Raw genomic sequence first — 21,559 nt, forward strand, 5'->3', positions numbered from 1 at the left:
AGAAATATTGGACTCCACCTGATGAAAAAGGGTCATCCAGGCAGCACTAAGAATTGTTTTATAGACAAACTGCTTCTAAGCCCTACCAAGCCAAAAGTCTGATACTGCACGGGTCCCCTGGTGAGACTGGAAGAAAAGTAATCTGGGCAATGAGATGCACTGGACAACTCCCACAAGCCCACAGGCAGCACATCTGGAGTTGCCTCCTGCTGATTGTAAAGCAACTCGCTGGGAAGGTGAAGGCACTAGGCAACAGCACTATTTTCCAGACCACGTCTAATTTTGGTAGCAGACCCTGATCAGGTAAAACAAGTTCCTGAGCTAAGTTTCACCCAAGCTTCTGCTTTTCTAGCTGAGCAGGCTCTCAAAAACCAACCTTGTATCTTGTTGTAAATATTTCCTTATCCTTCCACCACCAAAACCACATTATAGAATTGCTTTTGTATCTTAGCCTCTTTACCTTCCCCTTCCGACTGGAATTAAATTTCTCTGAGCATAAAGGAAAGCACAATACTTGGCTAGTTTGAGTTCACAATACCTAGCAATGAGCAGCTATCTGAAGAGTGGGGAGCATTTGCATGACCCCGCTCCACTGTTCAGATATCTGTACCCAACCATCCTGAAAAATTCTCACACAAAATGAATGGCTAGATGGTTCCGCTTGATGCACTTCTTCCTGTTATAGTTCTTAAATGAGACAACGCAACACCTTCTTCTTTACATTGTCCCCTCCTGCCCATTCTAGGACAGCAGGCTGGTCTTTGGTTGCCACATGGACTAGCTATCACCATGGTCTAGCAGGCCACAAATCCAAGCAAGCCCTTCAAGAAGATGGCAGCCTTCCTTTTTATTTTGTCATAGTGTCTAGAGACGCAAGAACAAGCTGTCTTGTTATTGTCACTGACAGGTCCACATATTCAAGCCCAGGATGATCTATTCAGTTTCCACCAGAGTTCCAAACCTGTGCATCATCTCAGGAACATCATTTGATTGGCTTGGGACAAATCCATGTGATTTGTGGAAGGGGAAGCACAAGCTCAAAATGACAAAGGGAAGGACAAGCCTCACTCTCATTTCAGAGGCTGCATAACAGTCCATTTGCCCCATCTTAAGGGGAAGAACATGGAAGATGATACCTCTGACCTCCATGCACACATCTTCAAAAATTATGTGAGAGGAAGCCTCTCTGAACAGAGGAGGAGGAAGGAGGCTCTTCTGAGGTATATCACTTCACTGCCTACCATTGCCCAGATCCTGATCCAGGCCCCGCCACTTGGGTTTTCTCATAGCTTGATGTACAAAGCATCAGGGATGAGAATACTTAAAAGCCTCTCGTAGAAAACTCCAGCAATAGCCCTGGAATCAATTGGGGATAGGGTGGCAAAGCTTTCTTTTCAAAGTAACCATGATAATAAAACGTTTAGTTGCCTCCCTGAAGGATGTGGTTAGGGTAACCCCATCCACCCTGCCACAGTCCCACTGGTATGGCTGCCCTCATCCATATGGCACATTTCCTTGCAGGACCTGGTGTCACCTAAATGCTAGCGGTCAGGTTGCTGCACACAAAACACCTTGGCCTGGTGATCACCGGAAGTAGTAACCACAAGTGAAGCATCTCTGCAAGAAAAAGAAATGATTAAAACACACACACACACACATATGCCTTTCCAAAATGTTTAAACCAAACCAAAAAGAAAAAGGAAATATGCAAAAAATATCATGATACTGCAAGTAAACATTAAATTAAAATATGCTAAGAGGGAAAAAAAGAGAAGCAGGTTCATGCTATCATTTCTGCTTTTAGGCCCCCCCTGAACTATTAGCTAGCAGCAACTCTTCTATCAAATTATACAAACTATTTCCACCCCAGCTGATAATATAAATACTGCTATTTTTAAGAATCAGCTTATTTTTCTCCTTCTCTGTCATATTTTTCTTTCTTGCAAATCCTGTCTTTTTGATTGTAAATCTAAAGGCAAGGGCTATCTTAACGCCAATATTTCTAAGCACTTCTGGGAGACTCTTTGGCTAAAGTATGGGGCAAAAATGCTTTGAATGAATATGTTTTTAAAAATCAATACTTAGAAACAGAAATGTAGTAGCAGTCCCCAAGACTAACCAGGAACATTTCCTCAGCTAAGATTCACCAAAAACATTAATATAAAAAAGTCCTTTAAAATATTAACCAATAAGCAATCACATAGTCATTTATGAGCTCAATGCTATCTGTGCTTATCCATCCAATGGATTTCAGCAGGGCTTATTCACAAGTAGATGTGCAATTGATCTTCACACCACCAGTGCGGGTAAAAAAAGAATCACACAGGAGAAATTACAACCTGAAAGACCAAAAAGTCAAATAGCTTGGGAGGCCTTATATCAGTGTTTCTCAACCTCAGCAACTTTTAAGATGTGTGGACTTCAACTCTCAGAATTCCCCCAACCAGCATGGGGGCTGGAGAAATTCTGGGAGTTGAAGTCTACACATCTTAAAGTTGCTGAGGTTGAGAAACACTGCCGTATACTAAGCCTATGATTCTGACAATTCATCCACTTTATTTTCCTGCTCTTGCCCTTACTGAGAGCCTGTGTGATGTAGTAATCAAGGTGTTAGACTGGCATCAGAGAGACCTGGGTTCTAGTTCATCCTCAGTCACTGATATTCACTGGGTGACTTTGGGCCAGCCACTGTCTCTCAGCTAAGCGTGTCATAGAATCGTTGTTGTGAGGGAAAAAATGGGAGGATGGAACACTATGTATACTGCCGTGAGCACCTGAAGAAAACATAGGATATAAATGTAACACATAAATAAATGATGAGAACCACCAAGGGACAAACATGAGGAGGGAACTGGGAAGAAGAAAACTATGCTACCTATGCAGAGCATCACTCTTCATCCCACTCAACCCCGATTCTTGAATATCCCAACCTGCTACACATTTCAGTTCAAGCCCATTTCCCTACCGACCCCATAATCCTGTCATGAGATTCCAATGCCCCATATACTGGGGTAAAGGTATAACTGTATCACTCAGCCTAAACTTTGAGTTAGCCTAGCTTTCTACTTCCCCTTCTTTCATTTTCTCCCTACATGGCACTTCTAAGTGCCCTTCCACCAGCATCTTCCCATCTAAAACAGCTTTTGCTTGAGGTACTTACTTGTTCAAAGCAAAGTCTAAAATTTCAGCTGAGTGGCCCCTGTATTCACTAATCAGCTTGCCCGAGCGTGCATCCCAGAGGCTCACAGCCCCGTCCAGACTACAAGTATAGACCACAGGTGAACTTTCTTCCCAAAGGAGTTGCACAATACCTGACTATAAATAAAGATGGAAAAGGCATTAGTAGCATTCCCATCCTCTTGGCATAAATCCAGTAGAATCCATCATATTCTCTTTTGATTGCCTGCTCCTCAAGAGACCATCACTGAACCCAGCTATCCTGGAAAACTTCCATCTAGTTTCCAACCTTCCTGTTCTAGGGAAGCTGGTGGAGAGGGCGGTTAGGCTTCAACTCCAGAGGACCCTCGAGAAAGTGGATTATTACACTTGGTTCAACCGAGTTTCAGGTCAGAGTTCAGTACGGAGACAGCACTGGTCATGCCTGGCAATGACCCGTGGCAGAGCAGGGGTGCATCCATCCTGGTACTCCTTGATCTCTCAGTGGCTTTCAATATCATTGACCACAGTATCTTACTGGGCTGGCTTTTGGGGGCTGGGAGTGGGAGGCACTGTTTGTGGTGGTTCTTCTCCTTTCTCTGTGGCCAGTTTCAATTCATCCTCTCACAGAGGGTGAGAGGTCATGCCTACAGCACCTCTTGTGGGGTGCCGCAGGGTTCAACTATCTTCCCTTTTGTTTAACATCTGCATGAAACCACTGGGTGATGTCATCTGTCTGTTTGGGGTCAGGTATCATCAATATGCTGATGGTACCCAATTTTACACCTCAAGCCTGACCAACCAAGTGATGCTGTCAAAATCCTGACCCAGTGCCTAGAGGCTGTGTGGGCCTGGATGAGGAACAGACTCAAGAGCAATCCTGCCAAGACCAAGTGGCTTTATTTGACCCTGATTCAGGGGACATTCCATCTCTAGTCATTAATGAGGTTGCACTTCTCCATGAGACTACTGCACAATCTGGGGATCCTCTTAGATTCACAACTCCTGCTCAAAGAGCAGGTGGAAGATGTGCCCAAGAGGGTTTTTGCACAGGTTTATCTGATGTACTAGTTGTGTCCATTCCTGGACGAGGAAGCCCTTCAGGCATCACTCCTGCTCACCTCCTGATTGGCCTACTGTAATGCACTCTACACGGGGCTGCTCTTGAAGATCAGCTGAAAGCTACAGCTGGTCCAGAAGCAGTGGTGTGGACAGTTACCTGCATTAGTTATTGGTTGCCTTCGGGGTGAATTCAAGGTGCTGATTATTACCTATCAAGTCTTTCATGACATAGGGCCTGATTACTTGAAGGACCACCTGTCTCCATCTGTTTCTGCCTGTCTGATGAAGTCAGCTAGAATGGCATGCTTCGGGTCCTGTTGATTAAGCATTGTCACCTTGGGGGACCCAGGAAGTGTGCCTTCTTAGTGATGGCTCCTGCCCTGCAGAATGGTAACCCCCTCAGAGATCCACACTGCTCCCATCTTTTGAATTTATGCAAATTGTTAAAGACTTGGTTGTTCTCCCAGGCCTTGGGCTAGGATGGTGGTTGAGCCCCTTTGGGTTTTGGTTTTCTTTCCCAGTCAGCTGTATTCTTTTTCTTTAATATATGTTGCTTTCTTTGAAATTTTTTAATTGTAAGCCACCCAGACTCACTATGGAGTTGAGCAGCCACGGACGGATGGATGGATGGCAAAAGGAAGGAAGGAAGGAAGGAAGGAAGGAAGGAAGGAAGGAAGGAAGGAAGGAAGGAAGGAAGGAAGGAAGGAAGGAAGGAAGGAAGGAAGGAAGGAAGGAAGGAAGGAAGGAAGGAAGGAAGGAAGGAAGGAAGGAAGGAAGGAAGGAAGGAAGGAAGGAAGGAAGGAAGGAAGGAAGGAAGGAAGGAAGGAAGGAAGGAAGGAAGGAAGGAAGGAAGGAAGGACTCTTCCTACCATGGTGAGAGTATGTGTATGCCTAATAAGCAAAATAGCTGGGCACCATGCCTAGCCTATAAACACAGGGCATGCCAAAATCAAGCTTGGCATGGCATAGAGATGCTAATTACATAAAACAGGAACATGCTGTTTTAAGAACAGCTGATCTTCAAGAGCAGCCCCGTGTAGAGTGCATTACAGTAGGCCAATCAGGAGGTGAGCAGGAGTGATGCCTGAAGGGCTTCCTCGTCCAGGAATGGACACAACTAGTACATCAGATAAACCTGTGCAAAAACCCTCTTGGGCACATCTTCCACCTGCTCTTTGAGCAGGAGTTGTGAATCTAAGAGGATCCCCAGATTGTGCAGTAGTCTCATGGAGAAGTGCAACCTCATTAATGACTAGAGATGGAATGTCCCCTGAATCAGGGTCAAATAAAGCCACTTGGTCTTGGCAGGATTGCTCTTGAGTCTGTTCCTCATCCAGGCCCACACAGCCTCTAGGCACTGGGTCAGGATTTTGACAGCATCACTTGGTTGGTCAGGCTTGAGGTGTAAAATTGGGTACCATCAGCATATTGATGATACCTGACCCCAAACAGACAGATGACATCACCCAGTGGTTTCATGCAGATGTTAAACAAAAGGGAAGATAGTTGAACCCTGCGGCACCCCACAAGAGGTGCTGTAGGCATGACCTCTCACCCTCTGTGAGAGGATGAATTGAAACTGGCCACAGAGAAAGGAGAAGAACCACCACAAACAGTGCCTCCCACTCCCAGCCCCCAAAAGCCAGCCCAGTAAGATACTGTGGTCAATGATATTGAAAGCATAGAGATGCTAATTACATAAAACAGGAACATGTTTACTCAAACAGGAACAAAGACACATGACATTATGACCACATACATTAACAGCTTGCAAATATCTCTACTGAACTGTTGGGGCTGGGAGAGGCAAACAAGGAAGAGATCCATCTCTTCTGCCTACATTGGATGCCAAATTTGAATTCTCTTTGTCAGCAGCCCGCTTCCTTTCCATGTGGCACAGAGGAGAGGGATGGACTGTGCCATTCCTTCCCTGCCAGTCTGCTCCCTTGTCTCCATGAAGTTCATTCTAACCAATGCTTCCAGGCAAGGGCTTAGCTATAGACTGGCAATTCCAAACTGTAACTCTGCAATATTTGCTCTCCTGGAAGGCAAAAAGGACCTGATCATGATACGATGGGGAAGATGACACAGAGCCAGAGCCAGAGGCAGATTTGCCAGGGGGACAGGCCAATTGATGAAGCCAATATGCCCTGAACTGTAGCAACTGATACATGAAACCTTCCTCCTAAACCACAGCCCCTTTCAGATGCAATATTATCTTTTCTCTCTATTGAAAAAGGAGGGAGAAAAGTGCTAGAACACTTTTCTATTAGTTCCTTCCTCCAGAACATTAATCTGGAATCGCACCCTGGTGCTTCCGCAGGGCCTGGAAATTATGAGAAGCAGCCAGCCTCCAAACTGTAGCTCCCAAGAAGAGCATGCTTCCTGTGCCAAAATGGCTCTGGCCAATATCTTCCTTCTTAGTGTGCCCCCTGGTGATCACAACGTGCACCTTTACCTCATGCTGGCACTTATGTCTCAGAGTCTGGGTGGCAAGATCATAAATAGCCAAGGTCCCATCCAAATAGCCAACAGCTGCCAGTGGCATCCTGCAACAGGAAAGCCAAAGAGAAGGACTTTTACTGGAAATTGCTTTGACCGGTTTTGTAGGAAAGGTAGTAAGATTAAATAAGTCATCAGAGTATCACTCCCTCCTGGTACGCTAGTGTTCCTGGGCTCATCCACACAGGGTGGGCACTAAGGATTAACCTGGCTTTCACTCCCTTGGAGAAAGAAGCCATGCAGGGATCACCAGAAAAGTACGTTGTCTGGGTTGGTTCACACCATCATTCTTCCCTTCATGGAAGCTGAGATGCATATCCTAAGAGGCTGGCTTTCAGGAACCCTACCTGTTCTGCAGCTGACTTGCACAAGTGCAGAACTGGTTACAGGCCATACAGATCATCCTCCCATGGTCCTCCTGTAATTGTCTGATTGATTATGGTTAGAAATGACTTGATCAGGTTGGGGATGGCTGGTTCAAAACATGGTAGTAGCCCTTATGAGTGGAAATGGTTTTGAAATCATGTGGGCAATGCCAATAGAAGCCAATAAACAATTAAGATTTCAAGGCACAGTGGCATGTAGACCATATGCACTAGATTATGTTGCAGGCAGTTGTTCCTTCCATTCCCTTCATGTGATCAGCTCCCAGTAATTTCTAAAAGCCAAAGTAATTTTTTTTCTGGAGTCAGAAAAAAATAAGGTCCCAGCATCTGGTTAGTATCACTGAAAGCAAAACAAAACAATATGTCTATCTGTCTCCTGGTTTTGAAAAAATTAAACCTCCTTCATCTTTGTGGTCCACATCCAGAAGAATAGCCATCATGAAGATCTGGGAAGGAGACCTAGAACCTCAGCCAAGTGGGAGAAACAGTGTGCCTTTCTAGGCCAAATTTACTGGCTATTTGTTTACTAAGCTCTTATTCACTGTAACTATGAACAAAACAATAGCCATCTGCACTAAACTCATAGTAACATCCCCTTTCCTCTTGAATACTTACACTCTGCAGAAACCCAGGGACTCCACTGAGTTGGATTCTGCCTCCTCTGCCTCTCCAGCTGAAGGCTTGCTCTCTGCCTTGAACACAGACACAACCTGCAGGAAAGAGGCAGCCAATAATAGCTTTTCTCTGCATTGAAGAACCAGAACATTATGATTGACACATTGCTGGAAATACAGGCTGGAAGTATGCAGTAAAATCAACAACCCTATAATCTTAGCCAAGAATGCAAAACAGAAGTCTGGAAAGCTACACAACAGTCATTACCAGGCATCAACAAATTCTGGCTGGCTTTTTTTTAGCTTACAAAAAGCTTGTTGTAGTCAGGACTCTGTTCACAATTGGATGCCTCTTATCTCACACCATGACTCTGAAATGCAGCTTGAGATTATGGGAAACACTTGTTATTTTATTTCTCTCCCCAGTTCCAAATCCTAAGTTTGGATCTGGAGGTGAAGGGAAAGAAAACTAGCTTCAGGCATTACACTGGCAAATGTAGGGCAATGAAAGGTGAGCATGATTACATTGCAAGCTTTTCCCCAGTTTTGAAGTGGGATGATGGACCTTTCCTCTCAGTTGCCAAAGTCACTTTGCTAGCACCGGGAGAGTGAGTGCTTTTGAGTCAACCTTGGCTTTTGGCTAGCCTTGCCTTGGCTTGCCTGAAGAAGTCACCTAGTTGAATTTCTACCCCACTGGTGCATAATTGGCTTGCCTGAAGAAGTCCCTGAAGTTATCTTGGCAACATTTGCACGAGTGGTTTGCCACTGCCTTCTTCCTAGGGCTGGGAGAGCATGACTGACCCAAAGCCATACTGTTGGTTTTGTGCTTAGGGCAGAACCAGAGTTCCCAGTCTCTAGCCTGGTACCTTTAACCACTATACCAAACTGGCCCAAGAACCAGGATGCCCATGTTCAAATCCTCACTCGCCAGGGAAGTTCATTGGGTAACTTTGGACCAGTATCTTCATTCTGTTCAAACCACTTCATAAGACAATTGGGTAGATAATGGGGGGAAGGAGGTGAAACCTTGAAGAAAACTTGGAATAAAAGTGTAGTTGTCAGTATTACTAAACAACCTTATCTAAATGGACCAAGCAAATGCTTTGCACACCTGGACCTCTAACAGGAAGGGGGAGGGAAGCACTCACCTTTCCAGTTGCAGCATTTATCAGCTTGGCATGGCAGTCAACGGAACCTGTCAGGATTAGACTGCCATCCTTCTGGCTAGCCACACACGTTAAAGGACCCTGGTGCCCATCATTACCTGGAGAGACAAAGATTACACATTCAATGAAGGAGAGAACAGGAGATTCCCTTTCCTTTTTCATGTGCTATCTTGGCTAACACCTTGATTCCCAAACTCCTGTTATCTGTGGACAGAAACACCACAATGCCATGTTAGGGATGCAAATTTACTAGAAATGCTGATTTACTAACTTCCTACTGTTACAATTAAAAATCTATGACTGCATCTCAGAGCCAAGTTTTTTTGCACTCTTGGTAATTCCAACTTGCTGAGCTATACAGAATGGAAACCTGAATCGGTTGCACAATGAAACGTATTTTAACTGACCAGCCCCATCAATATCTTTGGATTCTGTATTTCCTTAGAAACCTATATCCAGCCTTCGGTATTCTTCAAAAGGAGGAGCTATGAAGAGAGATTCTTCTGTGAAGCTTACCCTACTTCCCAGGAAGATCTAAAACAGTAGAAATGGGCAAAAGATACAAGTTTTTAAGCAGAGGTGAGATGATAGGGACGCAGGTATTATGCACTAGTGGGTGGAAGTTCAACTAGGTGACTTCTGAAGGCTCCTTTCCATATAATATTTGGTACCTTTCAGAACATGCAGTGAGTTGACCTGCTTCAGATCCCAAATGCGCACTGTTCCATCTTCATAGCCAACAACAGCTCTCTTCCCTGCATGAAGTATCTTTGTGTTAGTCATTCTCTAGCATATCCAGGCAAATTTAATTTCAAAGAGGCCCAAGAGACTTTTTCACCCCTCTTCCAAAATTCCAAACAGTCCCATGCTGCTCCTCATTGTGAAAGGAGAGAGAGGATGTGTTTGGAATTGCAAAGCGATGGGGCAGTCCCATCCTTGAAGCAATTCTAACAGCAAAAACAATACTCCTCACCGTCAGGAAGGACATGGCCGCAAGTAGCTGGACAGTTTGGCCCTTGAAAGGTCTTGCACTCTCCACCAGGGATCTTCCACATCCAGCAGTTGCCATCAGCTGTGCCAGCCAGAAGGACATGGGACTGGGGATGCCACTCTGTCCACTGGAAGAAGCAAGCAAGCAACAGGCTGGGAAATGAATAAGGCTGGGAAAAAAATGGCTGTTTGTCCAGTTGATCAACAAATTCTTCACCCGTTTCACTTATGCCATGATTTATTTTAACCAGAGTGTTTAAACACTCTACAGTGGCTAGAGTTACACTTCATGCTAAACCATGTAAAACACAAAGCTTGGGTTCATGTATATGCTAAGTCAAAGCAAAACACACACAGATATGCACTATTGATTAGTGCAAAGTGTGAACTCTGTCAATGTGAGAAAATATCAGCTTAAACCTAAGCATATCACTAAAAAGTTTAATATCTGGGATTCAAATAGCATCTTAAAGAGCTACAAGCTTCCTAAAGATCCCCTGGGAAGTTCATAGTCATGCAAGGGGCACTTATATTAGAATAAATAACATCTGAATTATCACAGTTTATTATTAAGAACCATTCAGTAGAAAGAAGCTTGAAATAAGTCAGGTTTCTAAACTGCGTGGAGAGCTTCACTGGATGGTGGCGGTAGTGGTGGGGAACGCAGAGGTAACATGCTCCTCCCTCCTTCCTTGCCTCACATGTAGTGACAATTTTCTTCTGGAATGACTGATCTCATCCAATTCTGAAAAGGTCACATTTTATACTTCCCAATAATCATGCAATGAAAGTGATCTTCTTCAATAAGGAGAAAACAGCACATAGCAGCAGCTTCTTGCATATATAATTTCAGTCAAGAGTATGATTTTGCATACATCATCACACTATGGGCTTTTAGTTCCCCAGCACTTTCCCTCAGTGCAAGGGGAGCCAGTCAGGACCAAACAATCTTTTTTTGATCTGGGCCATGCTTTACCTTCCTACTGTGTCTGGGAGCTATACAGAGCACAGCTAGTGATGATCTGATCTCACAAATATGAGATGGGACAAATTCTTCGGACTTTTAAAACCTATTTTCAGCTTTGGAGAGGTTTTAAGGAGTGGAATTGGTGCCTTAAGCCTTGCAGAAGCTTAGGCATCTATATTGACCCCTAAGTATCTCCCCACTGGGAGCAGGTGTTGGAGGATTCTAAAGGGTGTTTTGGATCTCTTAAGCCTCTAGGTGGCTTACAAGTGGTTTTGCTCCTTAAAGCCCCCCACCAGTGAAAAAGAGGATAAAATATACACACCTCTAACAAAACTGCGTGGGCCACAAAAGGCGTGCTACTGGGCCACATGTGGCTCATGGACTGCCCACCCCTAGGGACAATGCCACCATAGTTTATCAAGTTTGCTCTGCTCTCCATTGGGAAAGTCAGTTGTCTTTTCCAGGCAAAGCTTTTGCCATGGAACTCAGAGACTCACCTCCAAGTCACCCACTTCGAAAGACCAAACCTCTTCTTTGGCTTCGACTCGCCAGACTTTAATGAGTCCACTCATGTCACCCGTGGCCACGAAAGAAGAATCATAACTGAAACCAACACAAGTGACAGAATCTTTGTGACCTAGAGACAGTGGGAAGAAAATGATCATGTTTTGGAGCAGACAGGTTTTAGAGATACCAAACTGAGGAAGACTGGTTTGCAATGGCAAACGGCTGCAAGAGTGAGGTGAATCAGGACTTATGTCCAGCTGGTGTCTTCTCATTCCATCAATGACCATCCTACTTTCCATTTGTATGTTGGCTAAAAGTGTAATTCCACTACAATATCTCAGATGGATTTAAAAGGGGATTAGACAAATTCAGGAAGGACAGGTCTACCATACGCTATCAGTCTTGAAGATTCAATACTACTTTCGGAAGGAGGGTAGGGGAACAATGGCTGAACACAGATCATTTCCTGCTTGTGATCACTGCAGAGGCATCTGGTTGGTCACAAGAAACAAATGCTGAACTAAGACGGGCTTTATGTTCTTTTCATGTTTTCAGTAAGCAAAACCTATTTTATTGAATGGCATTCATTCCCATGTAAGTGGGTATAAGACTGCAGCCAAAGCTGCACCAGGAAATACTTGGGTGAAATTGTATTTTACCCATGTCAAGAATTCCTCTAGAAATTTTAGGTATGCCCCTCTTCTCTACAGGCCACCCGTCTGAAGCCTCAAACCAACTGCCTCCCCTCATCAGACACACTTGCAGTATCAGGGTAACAGCACTGAAAAAACTGTTGTAGGTGGTAAAATAAGATAATAAGTAGCAAACACCAGGTTGCTTCAATTAAACAATGTCATCTCTCAGAACCCCAGAAGGGTGCCTTCTCTGTAGCAGCGCCTGCCCTCTAGAACGAGGTCTCCCCCCACCTGAGAGCTGAATGGCCCCCACTCAGCTGTTGTTTAGAAGAGCTGTGAAGACCTGGCTCTTCACCTAGGTCTCACTTCATCATGCTTGCCATCTTTTTTTCCCTTATTTTTATTCTTGATTCTTGATTTTTCTTTTTTCTCTTTTTAATTTTTATTCTTTATTTGATATGTTCTATTGTAATTTCTTTGATTGTTGTGAGCCACCCAGGGTCATTGAGAGTTGGGTGGCATACAAGCTAAATAAATAAATAAATAAATAAATAGGTTTAGTTTTGGCTTCACAAGTTGTAAGAACCATTCAAATGGTTTAGTGCAATGTGTGAATCAAAGCAATGTACTAGACTTCTTAAAGCATCATATAAACATTAATGTTAATAATACGGGCATTAATATTACTCCTAGTAATACCACCCTCCCTGCTTCAACCTAATAAACTATATGGTGTATATGTATATGAGTGTGTGTATAAATGCACATACACACACACACATTTATACACACACTCATATACATATACACCATATACGCCCCAACCACAGATGCTGAAGAAGCAGAAGTAGAGCAGTTCTATGTGGATCTGCAGCACCTACTGGACAACACGCCTAAAAGAGATGTTATTTTCATCACAGGAGACTGGAATGCTAAGGAGGGCAGTCAAATGACACCTGGAATTACAGGTAAGCATGGCCTGGGAGAACAAAATAAAGGACATAGGCTGATAGAATTTTGCCAAGACAACTCACTCTGCATAACAAACACTCTCTTCCAACAATCTAAGAGACGGCTTTATACACGGACTTCACCAGATGGACAACACCAAAATCAGATTGACTACATCCTTTGCAGCCAAAGGTGGCGGACATCTATACAGTCGGTAAAAACAAGACCTGGAGCTGACTGTAGTTCCGATCACAAACTTCTTATTGCACAATTTAGGATCAGACTAAAGAGATTAGGGAAGACCCACAGATCAGCTAGATATGAGCTCACTAATATTCCTAAGGAATATGCAGTGGAGGTGAAGAATAGATTTAAGGGACTGGACTTAGTAGATAGGGTCCCAGAAGAACTCTGGACAGAAGTTTGCAACATTGTTCAGGAGGTGGCAACAAAATATATCCCAAAGAAAGAGAAAACCAAGAAGGCAAAATGGCTGTCTGCTGAGACACTAGAAGTAGTCCAAGAAAGAAGGAAAGCAAAAGGCAACAGTGATTAGGGGGAGATATGCCCAATTAAATGCAAAATTCCAGAGGTTAGCCAGAAGAGATAAGGAATTATTTTTAAACAAGCAATGCGCGGAAGTGGAAGAAGACAATAGAATAGGAAGGACAAGAGCTGGGGGTGGTGACGACTGACAGGAAGGTCTGGCATGGGCTGGTCTATGAAGTCACGAAGAGTCAGAAGCGACTAAACGAATAAACACACACATAAATGCAATAGGACCACTGCAATAGGACCACTGAATGCCAAAAGCAAAAATGAGGGTGGGGAGGAATTAATCCCGTTTAGAAATATGGCAGATGGCCTCTCTTTTGATGGCTTGCCATTCACTCAGAAGGCATACAGGTCAAAAGAAGGACTCAGACATATGTTTGTTGAACCTGTTGTTTTTGCAAGTTTGTTAATATGACAGATGCTATCACCCATGGAAAGCAGTGTTGCCAGCCAATACTCTGCAAGGATTGCCGGTTTTGGTATGTCTCACCTGTGCACTCAAAAAGGAGCTCGCCATCACTGACACGCCACACATAGGCCTTGTCATCTTCACCACCTGTCACGGCCAGCGTGTTGGTCTTTGGGTCAAGACTGACACAGAAAACTGATGCTGTGGAGAATTAACAGAACAATGTTAATAGAAGAAATCTCTGCAAACCTCTCATCAACAGATGTAGTCAATGAATTAAGAACAATCAAATAAATGAAAGCCAGAGGCCAGGAGAGGACACGGGTCCTCTCTCAGCTCATGCTATCTTAAGACTTTAGCTTGTCTGTTTAAATCTAGAACTGGATTTGTCCTTGGGAAAACTTCCAAATAGAAACCCAGCAAAATACTACATAAATAAGCCAGCTCTTCCCTTTTTTGGCTTCAAAGATCCAGCAGCACTTTAAGGAAAGCAAGACCGGAAGTTGACATAGTTCCTCTTCATGTGTTAAGCTATTCTACAGGTAATCTCACATGTTTTGTTGCTAAGAAAGAGCTGGCCATTTAAGACAAATGTTATTTCCAGCTTAGAAAATGCAGTAGCACAATTCACATTACCATTGCTGGTTTTCAATGGCCAAGATGGAGCTCTGGAGTAGAAAGTGAGCTGACTAGCCAGTGGCTGACTTCACACATCACACCCAGCTTCCATGTGATTTGTTTGGTTTTAGCTTAGCCCTTGTGGTTTGTAACCTATACATCATTATTTTCAACAGCGCTGTGGAAAGTATGCTGAAGAGAGAGGGAGGAGGACAAGAGAAAACCACTATAGATATCTCTTCCCTGGCATATCAAAAGGCTATTAACCACCAACTATTCTGTAAGAAAAATCCTAGAAGCTTGTTCCTCCTTGATTTTTGCAACACATTTATTGCATTTTTATTTATAATTGTTTATATTACTTCTAAGCCAGTCTGAGAGGTTTCTCTTAAACTGTGGATGGAAGTAATTATAATAAGTAACAGTTGGCCCATTAATAGGTACTGATACAAATCAGTGATAAACGAGTGATCCACACCTTGACTGGATTAAACCTTCACCAGCCAGGATAATTGTGCTAGCAACAAATGCTCAGTGACCATCAGACTGCACATATAGGTAAGAAAAATATTGGTGCATACACTGTACGCGTAGCAATCCCTCCATACATAGCTGAAGAGGCAGCACAGAATGTGTCTATGTGCAAATGTTTGGCTACCATAAACGCTGGCAACAGAGGCAAAGTTGATACAAACATGCATAAGCACCCATCTTTTCAATTCATGGAGAGAGAGGTTTACCCCAAACCTCCTACTTAACACTACCATGCCTTGGCAGTTCATAACCAAAAGTGCAGAATCCTCCTAAGCTTCCAGATGACAAGACAAGGCATTCAAATTTGGGACAGCCAGTAACAAAGGAGAAAGACTTTCCCTCATTCCTTAGCAACTCACCTGTATGCTTAGAGAAGGTGACCTCGCTGTCATCTTGGGCCACCAAGCCTTCCCCCACCCCTTCATCTTCCTCCCAAGCAGATCCTTCTTCTAAATCCACATCTTCTATTTCATCAGCCAGATCATCTGTAGTGAGAGAAAAAGGCAGTTTTAAAATTACCCAACAGCAGATGCTTCTTTCTTGGATTTATATGTGAAGCAGATGTAGCCAGCTGTCTGATCTCTCTGTTCTCCCACTAACTCCTGTTTGATCTCTCACTAACCCCTTTAAAGAAGGAAGATACACCTCACAAGGCAGGTTCTCTGTTTCACTTAAAAAAAACACAAGTCAAAAATCTGCATCAGCAAACAGAGAAAGCAAATTACAACAGCAAACAGAGAAAGCAAATTACAAATATCCAAACCCAACTTCCAAAATCCCTCCCACTCAAGGAAGCCTTGCTCCTCTCCCCAGTACAAAGTTCCTTGCAAACAAATACCTGTCTGTGCACTTCTGAAACACCACTAATAAAATCGCTGCTACATGCTTTTTAAAAGGTAGTATTTTCTATAAGAGTACAATATAAACCAGTGTTTCTCAACCTTAGGAACTTTAAGTTGTGTGGACTTCAACTCCCAGAATTCCCCAGCCAGCATCGGTTCTCCTGATGTCCGGGGCAGTTCCCTCCGCCCCCCCCCCCCAATTTCTTACAAGGAAACTTATCTTTCTAGTCTCGAGCCTTGTGTCAGACCCTTGGTTTCCAGGGTCCTGCCCCAGTCGCTCTCCTTTCCCTTACCGGGTCCAGGCGGCTCAAGATCCACCACCTCCACGATCTCCTCTGCATCCCCTTCCCCATCGCCGCCGGCCATGAGCAACAGCTCTTCCGCCGCCGGCTCTACCTCTTCCCCTTCTCCGGGCTCCGCCATGCTGACTCCAACCTCCCGCCGTCACCGGACACGCGCCTCCACCGTCCTGAAAGGGCTCTCTTCCTTGCTCCCGCCCCCAGTGGCGGGGGAGGAGCCAGAGTATTAGTGCCGATCCCACGAAAGAACGAAAACACTAGCCAATCGGAGTTGCCAACACAGTCTCCCTCATTCGCTACTTTCACGTTCTAAATGAAGCGTCGATGTAATTCTCATCTGACGTGTCTGGGGAGACACTTTGGCCTTTCACAGCCGTTCGTTCAAGAAGGCGAAGGTCCTCTTGGGAGTTGTAGTTCTAGGTTCCTCCTCTCCGTAGCTTGCTACCCAGCAGGCAGCAGGAGAGAAGTTCCAGGCAAGATGGTGTCTCCTTGCTTTCGGATGCTGGGTAGGGGAGGCGCGCCCTTTGGGCGCCCGTGCAGGACTTTGTGGCGGGAAGAAGGGAGGTTGGCCCGGGCGAGCTAAGTGAGAAGAGTAATTGTTTCTTGAGAGAGGAGTGTGATCAGGAAACAGACTCCATAAGTTTGACTATTAATATAGGCTATATAGGAACAGACTCTTGAAAGCCTGGCTGTGTTTTTCCTTCCCTCCTATACCTCAGAGAGTCAGGGCGGAACCTGTCGGCGTCTCTTCCTAATACTTTCCCCGTTTCCCAGGCTCAAAGCATGTTTTTGCACGTGTCGTTGTAACAGTCCCTGAATACCTTCTCCAAGGTCATCTCCATGGCTCCCTACAGCTGTAGCCTGAGTGAAAGGGAGGCTTCTCCCTTGCTTAGTAGATTTTTTAAAAGTGCTTTTCAGAAGGACAGACGGACGCTTTGCCGTGGGAAGTAGGGTAGCTAAGAAAAAGAATTTGTTCACATAATGTGGTATGTTTGGCTTTGTGTATTTTGTGTGTGAGAGAAAGACGCCAGACATTGAGGTTTGGAAAATGGGGGTTATGGCTTAGGCTGTTATGTGCATCCAGCCCATTTGGGCTTATCATGAGTATAAGCAAGCCATGACTTAGAGTGGTATGATGGATATTCTCCAGCCCAGACTTTCTCAACCTTCGGACCCTGGAGGAACCCTTGAAATATTTTTCAGGCCTTGGGGAACCCCTGCATATTCAGGCTCAATTGTAGGCTACAAGTTACAAAATTATTATGTTCGTTTCATGTGTAGACCTGTATATATGCATTAACAGTGTTCTTAAACTAAAAATAAAGAAGGAAACTTATCTTTTAAATGTGAAGTTGCCAGAATTTGAAATAATTTTTAAAGTAAATCGTGATCTCCCAGGGAACTCATAGTGACCTCCTTTCTTGGAACCCATGGGTGCCATGGAACCCTGATTGAGAAACCCTGCTCCAGCCACTGTTTAAGGCTTTCTATCATGCCTCTGTAGCATTCCAACTATGAGTACATCCTATATTTGTGGAATTCTTGGTGCTCTCTGAGCTTGTTTGTTTGCTTGAAGAGAAACCACATTTATACACCACTTAAAAGAGACAATAAAAAATCTGGGAAGGAAACAAAAAGAGTAGAACAGATCCCCTCCAGCAGACCACATTCAGATAAGCAGGGATGAGCACTAGACAAACGATCAGGCAGAAGACAATACTCCAATCAAGGAACCACCAAGGAGGAAACTACACCCCCACAAAAACGGGCAGGACAAGCTACTGCATACAGTATAAACAGGCAGCAAACCCCACACTCACACTGATATTACCTGGTTGATAATGAAATGTCTGCAAGCAAACAACCAAGCAGAGAGAGTACCAAGAACTCCATAGTTCAACCCTGAGCTACAGATAATTTATTGTATTGGAACATCCTATATTTGTTCCTTATGTAAAATATGAGGCTTGTTTTTCAGAACTGGAAATAATTATTTATGGTGAGACATTCGACTTTGTGGGTTGTCAGGCAAGATAAATAGGTGAGCAGGACAAGGCTTTTGAGCTAGTAATAATTGTAAGAAGAGAGGAAAAGCTTAGAATGATTTGTCATGCCTGTGCAATTTCATGTTTTCTTTGCAGGCTACCTTCCTGCCACTTTGACACAGCCTGCAAGTTTAATGGTGCCTTTTAGAATGTCCACTCAAGCTTTTCACAGTAGCCAAAGGGCTTTGGAAGAAATGCAGAAGAAAGCACAGCCTGGTGAACCAATGTATAGACATGTAGAATATATGCCCCCAAGAAGGTTCAAGACGTCTAAGAACCCAGTTGCTATTGCTTGGTGAGCATTACATTTATCATTCTGTGATCCAAAGCAAGGTAGGCAACCCACACCCTTCTTCTGAGGTTGGGTTAGCAGAATTAAGTGACAAAATGGCTGATTTGTAGTGGCCCAGTTTTAGCATTTTTTTAAGATGAGGCAAGGAAGCAAACCACTACAATTCCCACCCTTTAAATCTAAAATGGCCCGACCCTGTTCATCAAAATTTGGCCATTTTGACCATGAAGGAACATCATTACGATCTTGGAGAATTTTAAAGGTGGGAATAGAAATGATTTGTCCTTTGGGGGCTTCCTGTTCCCATGTCTACTCTGAAATCCTTTCTCCATTTCAAAAAAAAAAAATGACAAAATTTGGTTTAACCCTAGTCCTTAGCAAAAGGAATTATCTTTGTATCTCCTTTCTTTTGAAAACCAATGATGGTACATATGTTTATCTTCAAGAATAAATTCTGTGAGATAAGTGACTGGCCCAAAATCACCCAGTTGAGGTCCATAGTAAACCATGACCTAGAACCTAAATCTTCCCAGTCTAAAATTGTATCCCTTATATTTCCCATGTGTTCCGTATATTGTATTAAATAAATAAAAACTAAATACAATTTCATTTTTCCTCAGTGCAGGGGGTAGTTGTCTCTGGATCCCCATGCCTATTTCAACCTAAATTCCAGGTGCTTTTTAGTTTATTTTAATCTCCTCAGGATCATTGGTTTGCCCTCTGCATTCGCCCTTTTCTTCTTTACTAAGAAACAAGTGGAGAAGAAACGTCTGAAACGGATGAAAGCTCGCCGACAGATGAAGGCAGCCAATAAAGAAGAATATGATTTGACACAAAACAGAAGCATCTAAAGAACAGAAAGGCATCTAGAAGCTAAAACTAGTTGAACTGCACATTTCAATCATTAAGTACTGCCTTCAGCTTCTCGAATTCTGGTACTTCTTTCAAGCACAGTACTGTGCTGCAGAGCATTTCTAATTAACTGATTTCTCATTCTGCATTTCTGTGAATCAAGGTTATCAATAAATTCCCATCAAGCAATAATCCTCAGCATTGGAGGTATCTCAAGCAAGAAACAGCAGTGGATTCTAGTTTTCTTGCTTTGAAGGGATTTTGTGCTAAGTCTGGATAATTAAAGATGAAACTGCAGGAGCAATGATAACATGGGTCATGAGAACCCAATAAAGCTGTTTGCACTTTATTTTCTCTACTTTGTGAGCAGCGTACTTTATGAATAACTGCTTTTTCAGTTGTATCACTTCATATTATGCCAACAGATGAAACCAGATCGCACCATTTTTACCATACCAATTTTATGTGAAATATTGAACTCATTAAATATTTGAAAAATTAAAAAGCGCAGGGCAATTTACTGCAGATACTTAGGAAGAATCCAAGCAAGCTTGCAGTTTTGAGTGAATGGCAAGCTAATTGGTTCCATTCCAACAGGTAGGCAATTTAAACAGATTTCACATGCAGGTTTTAGCCTAATCTTAGGTTCCTAAAACTACAGGGTCCTTTCTAATGTATCAAATTGTCTATAACAGTACAATGTTATGAGAAAAGTCTGTAATAATTGCTGAGATTCATTGTTGTTGTTGCTTTTATATCTCATTAAACCTTTCTAGATAAGTTTTATGTTCTGTGTTCATTTCATCATAATGCAACATTAGCACAACTCCACTCACAGCTTCCAACTCTTAGTATAATCATAACACGATCCTATTTATTTATTTAGTATGGCACTGTCCCAATGTCCTATATTTTATACACTGCTATATATTGTTTTTCTGATTTTTGTGCAACAGTCCTATGACACAAGGCAAAAGGAAGAGATGTCATAGTAATCCCAGAAACCATTCATTGCTTAGGCATTATGCAAGAAAAGCAATTGGGTGCAGGTGAGATCACTAGGGCTTCATTTTCAAAAGTTTATTGGAATTTATTCTCCACTTACTTGCTCTTCCTGTTTCAGATTTTCTTTACATATTTTCATACAAATGGTTATAATGGGAGAGAATTTATACAACATGCACAGATTGGTGCTCACAGGTGAATTTTAGTCTGGGAGCTAAAATTCATCTGTGAACATACTGGTGCTCATGGTTTTCACTTAAATGAGCAGATTTTAGGAGGGTCATCAACAGATTTAATCCTCACCCTGTGTCTTCAGAGAGCTGAACAATCTTACGGTCCTGAACCTGCCTTCTTTAGAACTGCAGGAGTATAACTGTAGGTAATAATTAAATAACATAACTTTATGCAACTATTCAGAATCTCCCCACTATTTGAACATGCATTTTATTCTCAGTTGGGCACATTTCTTCCCTCCCCACCCCAAAACATCCATACTCTTAAATGCATGGTTTTCACTTAAAAAAGCATTATTCTTAGTTGGATGCTTGTAATATGTAAACAATCTGAGCAGCTCCCACCTCACAACTAATACGTAATTTACAAGGCCAGTGCATGTTAAAAAAACGTAAAAACCTGGAGGAATTGCACTTAAACAGATAGGTCTAAGGTGGTTTGCACCTTAATGGTTTCTTGCAAAATTAGTTGAGGGGAGAAAGCACAATGATAAAGAGGAATGTCAACCATATAGTTATTTATACATTGTGATCCCTTTTCCTGAATTACTGTAGCTATCTTGCTCTTTTTTCAGAGCAGCAGCTTGAAGTTACATTGTGGCAATCATTAAGAAAGGAGTTGAAAATAAAAATGCCAACATTATGTAAAACATGCAATTTATTTGCAATACTGGTGTAACAAATGGCTGAGCCTGCAGGCTGGAAGACTGGAAGTCTCAACGGGGAAACCGCCTGGATCCCCACATCCTGTCCCTATCTCGGAAGTTACTCCAGCCATCATCTATTTTCTAGGGGGTGTATCACCCACGTTCCATCCACCAAACTCAGTCTGTGCATGAGAGAGGGCTCTCACAACCTGCAGTGCAAAAGCTGGAAATAATTTCAGTAGTGTACAGTAACGTCCTGGCAGTGAAGTGTAGAATTACATTGCTAGAGGAT

At 43.1% G+C, this 21,559-nt stretch overlaps 2 protein-coding genes across 2 annotated transcripts in view; one reads left to right on the forward strand and one right to left on the reverse strand.

Annotated features, from left to right (window-relative positions):
- LOC134487209 (keratin, type II cytoskeletal 8-like) overlaps positions 1–21,559 on the forward strand; it is a 95,968-nt gene that overhangs the window by 33,483 nt on the left and 40,926 nt on the right. The window lies entirely within an intron of this gene.
- On the reverse strand, positions 829–16,497 carry AAMP (angio associated migratory cell protein). The gene is made up of 11 exons (XM_063288863.1): positions 16,188–16,497; positions 15,412–15,537; positions 13,982–14,101; positions 11,341–11,480; positions 9,860–10,004; positions 9,558–9,641; positions 8,869–8,984; positions 7,722–7,816; positions 6,677–6,767; positions 3,161–3,315; positions 829–1,617 (listed from the first exon to the last, which is right to left on the reverse strand). The coding sequence occupies exons 1-11, from the start codon at positions 16,315–16,317 to the stop codon at positions 1,542–1,544; spliced, it is 1,278 nt and encodes a 425-aa protein (XP_063144933.1). The 5' UTR covers positions 16,318–16,497; the 3' UTR covers positions 829–1,541.

This window comes from Candoia aspera, chromosome 1, assembly GCF_035149785.1.
Source record: "Candoia aspera isolate rCanAsp1 chromosome 1, rCanAsp1.hap2, whole genome shotgun sequence".
Lineage (NCBI taxonomy): Eukaryota > Metazoa > Chordata > Lepidosauria > Squamata > Boidae > Candoia > Candoia aspera.